The 10,672-nt window shown below is 60.4% G+C and overlaps 1 protein-coding gene across 1 annotated transcript; it reads left to right on the plus strand.

Annotated features, from left to right (window-relative positions):
- Positions 1-3,260: 3,260 nt before the first annotated feature.
- On the plus strand, positions 3,261-9,874 carry LOC119158989 (parathyroid hormone/parathyroid hormone-related peptide receptor-like). Its single transcript, XM_037411493.1, has 13 exons — positions 3,261-3,484; positions 5,062-5,167; positions 5,596-5,706; positions 5,814-5,938; positions 6,137-6,231; positions 6,576-6,762; positions 7,200-7,353; positions 7,522-7,582; positions 8,154-8,220; positions 8,519-8,613; positions 8,986-9,127; positions 9,248-9,289; positions 9,512-9,874. Exons 1-13 carry the CDS (start codon positions 3,407-3,409, stop codon positions 9,872-9,874), a joined length of 1,626 nt encoding a protein of 541 aa, XP_037267390.1. The 5' UTR covers positions 3,261-3,406.
- Positions 9,875-10,672: the final 798 nt, after the last annotated feature.

Here is a 10,672-nt window from a genome sequence, read left to right on the forward strand (position 1 = left end):
CCTGCCGCAATACCCCTGGGGAGAAGCGCGTCTGTTTGTAGGAGGCCTGCAAGGGCAGATGCTGCAGAGCCCTTTGTAAGGCCAGGATTTATGAAGTGCCACTCCAAAGAAGCTCAGTCCCCTCTGAACGCCCCCCCCAGCCTCGTGCTGGGGGTCTGGTTTGCCCCAGTTGCTCCCCAGGGCTGGGCTTGCGCCCTGGAAAAGGCCACGCTGCGGGCGAGAAGCCGTGCTCACCTCCATCAGGATGGTTAATGAGGGTGATGCAAGCAATGGCTAAAGCCAGGGGTTTAATTCATCAGCTCAGCACCTCTAACAGCCCCGCACCGCTCGTCCCAAGCATCTGAAAACCTGCGGGGCAGAGCAGGTGAGAGGGTCTCCCGACAGCTCCTCTCCAGGCGCTGGGCAGGCTCTGGTGGGAGATGCTCCTACTCTCACCCTCCTCTCCCAACTGTTTGAAGACCTGCAGAAGAGGCAGAAGTCATCAAGGTTCAGCATTCCAGAAAACAGGGCTCAAAGATGACACCAGGACATCCTAAACCACCAACTTCAGTACAGCCAGACTGCAGCAGAGCACACGAGAAGGAAAGCCCATCCCTAGTTTGCACTGGGGTCCAAGAGCTGGTGTTTTTGTAACACATAAATGGACAAAAAATTATTTACAACAGATGAGAACATCTTCCCTGCTGTGGGGGTGCCGCACAGCCTCATTCCTCTGGCCAGCACTTGCTTACTCTGGGCTGCAGGGAGGGCTGCAAGCTTCGGGGGGAGCAGGGTCCTGTTGGTCCTGGGGCAAGAGCTGCCAGATCTTGGTGCTGGCTGGAGCCCGAGCCATTATATTTGTACATATGCACATTCTACATGTATGTATTAAAGTTTTGTTTATACATATGCATGCATATGGAAAACACAGTTATATTTGTGTTTTCAGGTGGCTGAGTCAGGCTGGTTCAGGTCACGTTGTATCACAGCGGCTCAGGCTTGGCATGACCCGGTAGGTCTAATCCTGCTGTTTGGGAGCTGCTGCAGGGCTAGGAGAGGTGGGAACAGGGGTGTCACCAGCTCAGCCCCGTGCTCAGAGCCCCCCCATGCTGCTCAAGGTGGAGGCTGAGCCATCACCAGCTGGGTGACCGGGGTCTTTCAGGAGGAGGGAGCAGCCACAAACTGCTGGGACATTTGCTGTCTGCCATCTCTCACGATTGCTAGCGTGGATTCAGGGAGCTGAGGGGGCTGGATGATGCACCTCCGTGGGTGTCATTCGCAACGATTGCTTTCCAGATCTCGCTATAATACAGCATGTAATTTGGCAAAAAACCCCAACCCAACGTGTTTTGCTAACTGTAAACTCGGAGCCTGGGTCAGATTTTGCCTGCAGTGGGAATCGCATTGCCCCTGAGCGTTGCTGCACCCCCCCCGCCGCCAGCATCCATCTATGCACCCACCCATCCGACCCTGAAATAACCTCAGCTTCACTCTCTCCTTGCTCCTTGGCAGCTCCTGGCTCGGAAATCAGTGCTCAGAAAAGCCTTCAGAAAACATTAATCCTGCAATTTAACTGCTTGTCCCTTCTCTTGCCCTACGTGCCCATGCCGCATCCCGACGAGCGTGCTGGAGCTGTGGTGCTGCCTGGCAGAGCGATGCTGCTAGGCTGGTGTCAGCACCCACGTGGTGGCTTTGCGCTGGGCAGCGTTTTGGCACCCACGGAGGTGGAAGAAGGTGCCTGGCCATGGATTACACCGGCTAGGGGACAGGCTCCGGGCTTGGCAGCCTGCTCTTCCCTGGGGTCTGGCACCAAGCGTTCGGATTTCAGCCTCATCCCACTAATGACGACCTGCTTGGGGATCAAGGACCCCCTGCTTGGTGCCCCCATTTCCCTGGGAGGTGCTTGGGCTGCTGGGGGGACACAAGGTTTTCAAGCTGGCAGGGTGGTGGGAGCACCTGAGCATCCACATCATCCCTAAACGCAGGGGACAGCACTGGGGCCTTGCTGAGGGGATGCAGGTGACAAGGGACGGCTCTGATGGGGACGGCGTCAGCTGTGGTGGGACCAGCAGCTGGCTCAGCCCTAGGTGCTAAAATCCTCTTCATTCAAGGCAGATTCCTCTTCTCTTTTCAGAAAGTTCTCTCACTGCCTGGTGGCTCATTTTTAAGCTGTCACAGCATCCCCCCAGCGCTCCAGCACTGCTCAGTCCCCTCCAGCCCCAGACTGGTCCCAAGGAGCTGAAGGAAGGTGGGAAAAATCCCAGTGAGGTGGCTGGAGGTAGGGAGGCAGGGTGTGCAAGCACTTGAGCATCACCTCGACACTGATGCTCCTGAGGTGGGATGGCTTTCAGGCAGATGCCAGTTTAACCCTTTTCCTTCTCTCAGGGTTGGGGCGTGTTTAGGGCTAAGCCATCAGGTGGGACCTGATGGCCCAGGACTGCCTGGCCCTGCCACTTCGGCTCATCCCGTCCACAGGCTGCACGAGGTGCCCAGCGGGGTGGGAGCTCCATGCTGCCAGCACCATCCCTCTAACCCCGGCACAGCCACCAGCCCCGCGCTGCAGGGGGCCAAGTGCAGATGTGCAGCGAGGCCCTTTTGCAAAGCAAACACGCAAAGGCAGCAGGATGCTGGTCCCAGTGGGAAGTGGGACTGATCCCAGCACGTCTCCCCAAAACATGCCCCAATCCCGAGAGAAGGAAAAGGGTTAAACTGGCATCTGCCTGAAAGCCATCCCACCTCAGGAGCATCAGTGTCGAGGTGATGCTCAAGTGCTTGCACACCCTGCCTCCCTACCTCCAGCCACCTCACTGGGATTTTTCCCACCTTCCTTCAGCTCTTTGAGACCAGTCTGGGGCTGAAGGGGACTGAGCAGTGCTGGGGCGCTGGGGGGATGCTGTGACAGTTGAAAAATGAGCCACCAGGCAGTGAGAGAATTTTCTGAAAAGAGAAGAGGAATCTGCCTTGAATGAAGAGGATTTTAGCACCTAGGGCTGAGCCAACAAACCTCTGCCATCCCCATCTGAACGGGGATTGTTTGCACATGCGGCAGGAGCTGCTTAAAGCAGGCGAGACACAGAGGGTGAATAGGAGCAAGCATGGGGGGGGAAGAACCCCCCCTGCCTAGCAAGCCTGCCAGCAGATCCCTGTAGCGCTGCCGGGGCAGTGCCCACCAGGGCAGGGGGTTCACCCCAGGGTGCTGCCAGGGACGGGCTGTGCCCCCACTGCCACCTCGCCCCGACGGGGAGGGCAGCTGGGAAGGTGCTCCCAGAAGATGCTCTGTCCTGCTGAACACGCCAGACCTCTCCATCGCCCGCGGCCTCGGGCTGGCAGTGACTGGGGCTGTGCAGACAGCTTGTCCCCAGGCAAGGACTTCGCTCCCGCCAGCTCGCCGTCCCTGAGGTCCCCGTCCCAGTGATACGGTGGGACCATGGAGACATCCATCCCCGTGGGAGGTACCACGGCGGCCCTCCTCTGCTGCTGCCTCCTGAGCTCTGCGTGGGCTTTGGTAAGTCTGCGTGGCCCCGTGGGTTCCTCTGGTCCCTCTCCTGGCTTTAAATACTGCTATTTGTGCCACCTGCTCCGGTCGGGGCCATGTGTCCCCCTGCTGCACGTCCTGCTCCGCAGAGGTGCTGAGCCGGGGCCGGGTGGGAGGGCAGAGGCTCTCCGCTCCTGCTAAAATGTCTCCAGCAGCCGCCGCGCCGCCGCGATGTAATGGCTTTTCCATTTCTTGGAAGCATCCAGGGCAAGGCTCGCAGCCTCAGAGGCGCTGGGGGAGCAGAAAGCGCGGGGCGATTCATCGTGGTGCAGGCGAGGCTGGGGGCGTGTGGCAGGGGCAGAGCTGGGTGCACCCGGGTGCATCTCCCAAAGCTGTGCCCCCACCCTGCTGATGCAGCCCCAGGACCCTCACTCCTGCCCTATGCCCCTCACCAGCCACCCCCACACACCCCCTCCCCCCGCCTCGGATGCTTTTGGGAAAAGCGCAAGTGAGCGCTCAGGATCTCCTCTCTGGGGCAGGATTTGGCCGCGCTCACCTGCAGGCAGCCCAGGACATGACCCCGCTGCGTCCCAGCTCCTTTCCACTTCCAAAGCTGTTTCCTCATCCTGGCTCCCAACTCCTTCCAGCATCCCAGCCCAACAGATGATTGCACGTGCAGTGTGACCAGGAGCTGCAGGCGCTGCAGGCTGCACCCGTCTGCATCGTGCAGCTCCTGGCACTGGGCACCTGCTTTCTGCTGCAGGCCGGGGTGCTGGACCCGGCCTGGGATGCTCGGGGGGCAACGGGCACATCCAGCGCTGCTGGCAGAAGCCCAGCGTACCGCTGGTTTCTGGCACAGAGATGCGCAGGGACGTGCATTTTTTAACCGCTCAGGGACAGGTGGGAGGGCGGCTCGTGGTCGGCCCCAGCCTTGCAAGAGGGAGCAGAGAGAGCAGGACGGGGGGCAGCGCTTTTCTCTTCCCTGTGTCCTTCGAATCTACCCCGAGCCATGGAAGCTGGACTCGCCCGGGGAGGGCTGGGGGAGCACAGCCGTGCCACGCGCATCCACTTCCACATGTGCTCCTGTCCCCCTGCCCGTGGCTGCGCTGGTTTCACTCTCACTCCTTGCCCCAGGGATGGTCCTGCTCAATGGTGAGACCCCCACGCTGCAGGGCTCGGCAGAGCGTTGGTCCCGCATCAGGAGATGACTTTCCTCTGTCGGCCCCTGAGCCCTCGCGATGTCGGATTTGGTGCTGATTACCTGGATGCGGGGGTTGTGCGGGGAGCGCTGGGTCTTTTGCGGCAGCAGAAGCGACATGGGTCCTGCTCTGGGTTGGGAAGCGTTTGTGGGTGTCCTCATCTGCCACCTTCGGGGTGCTGCTGGCACGGAGCAGCTTCGCTCCCAGCTCCTGGATCCCAGATCCCAGCCGCGGGTGGCTCATGTCACTGAGCAGACGGTGGCAGCTCTCTGGGGACATGGGGGTCACCAGGGTGGGCCGAAGTCTCCCGGGGAGGGTTAATCTCTAAACTGTGAGCACGAAGAAGAGACCCAAGGCGAGCTGCTGGCTGGCACGGCTGGCCTGACCACTTCAGTTCTGTCTTGGCAGGTCGACCCTGATGATGTTCTCACAAAAGAAGAGCAGATCTATCTCCTGGTGGAAGCTAAGGAGAAATGTCAGAGAGACATAAAAGCCCAACTGGAGAAGATCAAAGGTAGCGTCCCTGCCCCGCACATGGGTCAGCCAGCCCCGGTAGAGCTGGCTGTGCCACGGGAAATGCTGTGCCATCCGATGGGAGCGGGATGGGGCCAGGGACACTCAGCTCCTGAGGGTTTGTGGAGCTCCCGGCATCCTGGCTGCTCTGGGCGCAATTAGGTGCTGATCAGATCATCACCCTGATTAGTCAGCACTGCTTTCCAGACTGCCCCAGGCACAGGGCAAACTAGAGCGGTGGAGAGGCCTTGCCTGCCCCAGAAGAGGTGGGATGTGATGGGACGTGTCCTTCTCCCCGGTCCCTCTGCTCCGCAGGCTGGGGGGGTTCGCATGGCAGCACGTTCTCCTTGCCCTGGCCACCCTCGGGGAGGCTGCTGGCGTGCCACGGCCCAGTCTGGGGACATGAGATGTGTCTTTGTTGTTGGCCAGACACCAGCTGCCTCCCCGAGTGGGACGGGATCATCTGCTGGCCCAAGGGCTCCCCCAGCCAGGAGGTGTCGGTGCCCTGCCCTGACTACATCTATGACTTCAACCATAACGGTGAGTGCTTGCACCCGGGCAGGGAGCGACCTCGCCTGGGTGCCAACGGGGACGTGTCCAGGCTTCCCACGGTCCTTCGGCTGCCACAGCGCGCGTTGCCTTCGCAGGTCATGCCTACAGGTACTGCAGCGCCTCTGGGACCTGGGCCACGGCCCTCAGCATCAACAGGACCTGGGCCAATTACACCGAGTGTGCTCTGCTCTTCTCCTCCGAGAGCCGGAGCCGTGAGAAGGTGACCTTGCTTGCCAAAGGTGCTGGGAAAAGGGGTCAGGATGGGGACCAGGGAAGCGTGCAGCAAAGCCCAGGGAACTGCTGGGAGCAGGGGGCTCTTCCCCCGCCGCTCCTCAAACAAGCCCTGCTCCCGCCGTGCCCTCAGCCTGGGGGGGGCTGGGCTGCGGGGGGGTTGTGGAGCTCAGCCCTTCTCTTCCAGGCGGTGTTTGACCGCCTGCACCTGATGTACACCATCGGCTACTCCATCTCCCTGGCCTCCCTCATTGTCGCCGTCTGCATCCTCTCGTACTTCAAGTAAGGAGAAGCCCCATCCCCATTCCCGCGTGCGGGAGAGTCACCCTCGCCCCCTCCCTGAGGGGGAGCTGCCCCCGAGGGAACAGGCACCGGCCCCAACCCCCAGCACGAACATCAGCCATTTCCCAAAGCCCCAAACACCCCCCGTGTGACCGGCTCCCCGCCCGCGCCACCCTGCCCTTGAAGGTGTCAACAGCCCACTTGCCCCCAGACCCGGCCCCTGTGCCCGCGGGAGGGCTGCCACCTTGGAGGCCACCTTCGGTGGGACCCCCGTGCCCCAGCCCACGCGCGATGAGCTTGTCAGGCAGCCGGGGCTGGGCTCACGTCACCCCTCCTCTCCGCAGGCGCCTGCACTGCACGCGCAACTACATCCACGTCCACCTCTTCACCTCCTTCATCTGCCGGGCGGCTAGCATCTTCGTGAAGGACATGGTGCTCTACTCGGGCACGCTGGCCAGCACGGCTGAGAAGATGCGGGAGGATGACTTCAAGGCAGAAATGGGTCCCTCACCAGGACAACGGAGCCACCTGGCACGTGGCATGCCGAGACCAGGGGCAGGATCAGGGGAAAAGGGGATTTGGGAGCCCTGGTGCAAGGGGATGCGCTTGGGACCCTCCCGGGTCGGGGCTGCAGTGCTCAGGGCGATGCCGCTGGGGAGGGATGAAGGGCCATCCCAGCTCTGCCAGCTTACCCCGCCCCGGTGCCGCAGCAGGGACCAGAGCCGCAGGGGACATCGGGCTCACTGCCTGCCCCAGCTCAGGGTGCCCTGGTGTGGGAAACGCCATCCCTAGGGAAAGATCTAGGGCGCCTGCTCTGCCTGATGCTGGAACATCCCAGGGGAGATGCAGCTCCCTGCCAGAGGGGAACGTGAGCCACACAGGGGGCACAGCTTGGCCAGAGGGCAAAAGCCACCAGGTTTCGTTTCCAGGGGCCAGCCTGAGATGGGCCCCTCTCTGCACGTCCGCAGGTTGGCTGCAAGGTGGTGGTGACGCTCTTCCTCTATTTTCTGGCCACCAACCACTACTGGATCCTGGTGGAAGGTCTCTACCTGCACAGCCTGATCTTCATGGCCTACCTCTCCAACAAGAACTACCTGTGGCTCCTCATCATCATTGGCTGGGGTAAGCACGGACCCCAACCCAATGCTATGGCCACTGTGACCAGCTGGGAGCCGTGGCCTCAGCCGTGGCTGCATGGCACCGAGTGCCCAGGGAAGGGCGGTGGGATGCAGACCAGCTGCAAACGCGACGCTTCACCCAAGCTCCTCACTCTGGTTCCAACCTCTCCAGGTCTCCCCGCCGTGTTTGTGTCTGTCTGGGCCAGCGTCAGGGCCTCCCTGGCAGATACACAGTACGTAGGTCCCCCTCCTCTGGTGGTCCCTTGGGGAGGGAACGACGGGCTGCAAATGCTAGCAAATATCTGTGGGCACCAGAATTGTGAAAGCGAAAATTTTCCAAAAAAAACAAGAGGGGTGAACACACGTACAGGTTTGTTCATAAAATTGTCCATAATCCAGACCAATAGTTGTTTTGTTCTGGATTTAGGAGGCAGATGGATGCAGGTTTACACCATAAAATTAACCAATAAAAAGTGCAAAGACGAAAGCTAAAGGACATGTTCTAAAATTAAGCATTTTAAAGGGAGAAAGGCCACCAAACATACAGCAGGAGTTTTAGATGAGTTGGCCAAGGAGTCCTTGGGAACATTAATGCTAATTTTTAAAACTGATTTGCAGCTTCATGATGGTTATGAAAGCTTGTAGCACGGCTGCTGGTGGGTCAAGATTTACACAAACTCCACAAAGGGAGCACAGGGTAGGAGGACAGGATGCTGGCTGGCAGGCACAGGGAGCCATCAGCCAGCAATTTTCCTTACCAGTGATTTCAGGTTTCTCAAACTGTTTCTTTAATGGTCTCTTCAGGTGCTGGGACCTCAGCGCAGGGAATGTGAAGTGGATTTATCAGGTCCCCATCTTGGCCGCCATTGTGGTAAGAATCCTGTGGCTGAATCTCCCAATCCTTTTTGGGGAAAGGGGATGGATAGAGACTCAGAGCTGTTCGCTTGTGGCCACTGGCACTGCGTCCCCAGCCACCCTGGCACCCAGGGAGGGCCCACATGATGCAAAAGGGTCCAGGGGCATCGGTCCCTCCTGGCTCTGACCACAGCATCACCCCCATGTCCCTGCCTGCAGCTCACCCAGAACTGCCTGTCCTCGTCCCAGGGGGCTGCTCGGGCAGACCCAAGGTCACTGTGGGTGACAAAACCACAGCAGGTGTTTGTCGGCAGGTGAACTTCTTCCTCTTCCTCAACATCATCCGGGTGCTGGCTGCCAAGCTCTGGGAGACGAACACGGGGAAGCTGGACCCCCGGCAGCAGTACAGGCGAGTGCTGGCAGCGCCAAACCATGCCCCGGCCCTGCTCCGGCTCCTTTCTGCCCGTTTAGCCAAGACGGCTCCCGGGGGGCTGGGAGTGAAGGGCAGAGGTGCGGGAGCGGCTGTGGGAGTGAGGGAGGGTGGCAGGACGGTGGCAGCCAGTGCTTCTGGCAGCGCGGTTTGACCGAAACAGCCGGCTCAGGCGCTCAGGCTCTGCCTGCTTCCTCCTCCAAGCTGGACACCGTGCGGTTAGCTACACACAAACCAGCTGCAGCAGCAGCAGCAGCTGAAGCGACTGCCCTCTTTGCCAGGACGCTCACAGCGTCTGCCAGGGGGCTGGGGGCTCCTGGCAGCCCCGGCTCATGGCGTTCCTCCTCTCAGGAAGCTGCTGAAGTCCACACTGGTGCTGATGCCGCTTTTTGGAGTCCATTACGTGGTGTTCATGGCCATGCCCTACACCGAGGTCTCCGGGGTCCTGTGGCAGATCCAGATGCATTATGAGATGCTCTTTAACTCCTCTCAGGTGTGTGGACATGGGGCTGCTTGCCTGCTCTGAATACCGAGCGATGCTCATGCCGGGAGGGGGAGGGACGTGTACAGCATCCCAGCTCGGGACTCACGCTCCACCTCTCTCTTTTGGCAGGGTTTCTTTGTGGCTTTCATCTACTGCTTCTGCAATGGGGAGGTAAGTTCAGTGTGAGCAGCTGAGCTCCCTGTTCCAGCCCCTTTAGGGTCGGGGAAGTCTGCCCGCAGACCCCAGGCTGGGATAACCAGAGGAAAACACTCAGATCCATCCCTCTCGGTAGGGTTTGGAAGGGGAAAAAATCACTAGGAGTGAAAGCCATGGGGAAGGGACGGGATCCCTGTTTCCCCAGGCCCCAGCAGCCACCTCTGGTCTCTCCCTCAGGTGCAGGCGGAGATTAAGAAAGCCCACTTTCGGAGAAGCCTGGCCCTGGACTTCAAGCAGAAGGCGCGTGCCAACGGTGCGGCAGGGAGCTGCTGCTACGCTGGGCTGGCCTCCCACGCCACCGCCAGCATCAGCACGAGCCTTGCCGGGCGAGGGGCAGGGAGCACACAGCAGCGGGGGCTGCTGCCCCCCGCCCGGGCCAGCCTGCCCGGCTACATCCCTGGCTCCTTTGCCTCAGGTCATTTTTTGCCTTGTCTGACCCAGGAGATGAGCCAGAAAACCTGTGGGGAAAACACAGGCGACTTCACAGACCTGAACCAGCGTCACCCCAACCTAAAGAGCGAGCTGGAGACCACGCTATAAAGTGAAAGGCAGGTTTCCCGGCGGGATACCCAGCTGTGTCTGGAAAGATGCTGCTTGTCACACTTTGGGCTCCTTTGACGCTTGCATGGACAGCTGGGGTTGGGGACAGTCACTGGGCCACTGCAGCTCCTGCTCCCTCACAGCCGCTGTGCAAAGGGACCACGTGCTCTCGCCCCTTCTACCACCCGGCCGAGCAGCCAGCTCCACACCTCATTTCCTTCCACACACGTGCGAGCGATGCCTGTGCATGCAAGGCCTGGAATCATCACCAGGAAGGAATCCTCCCTGCTCAGTCTCGCCTCCGAAGTCTGGAAAGCGACTCAGCTCCAGCGCTACGAACTGTGCTGTGCCTGGGGCTGGCAGAGCACGCGCTGCCCACAGAGCTGCCCTGCAGCTCACCCTGCCCTTGCACCTTCGTGCAGCTCATGGATATTGCGAAGCCCAACGTGCAGCGCCCAGCCACAAGCAGGGAGCGCGAGACACTGGGACACGACGGGCTCAGGGAGGCAGGCCGAGCTTTAGAGCTCAGGAAGGGCGCAGCAAAGGCCTGGGTCCCCCCCGCTTTACAGCACGGTTGGCCATAATGTACAGCGCTGCATGCAAGTCTTGGCCCTGTAACCCTTCTGCAGGCTAAAAAGTGAATAAAGAGAGAGTCTGGCTTGTTTCCATCCTTGAACTCCGTTAGGGATGCAATCAGTTGCTGGAGGGCAGCAGAAGGTGAAAAGGGCTGGAAATCCAGCCTTGATCACAGCTCACTGCCGGGGACCAGGCAGCCCCAGGCCCCCCCTGCCCACGCTG

This window comes from Falco rusticolus, chromosome 18 (genome assembly GCF_015220075.1).
Source record: "Falco rusticolus isolate bFalRus1 chromosome 18, bFalRus1.pri, whole genome shotgun sequence".
NCBI classification, from domain to species: Eukaryota; Metazoa; Chordata; class Aves; order Falconiformes; family Falconidae; genus Falco; species Falco rusticolus.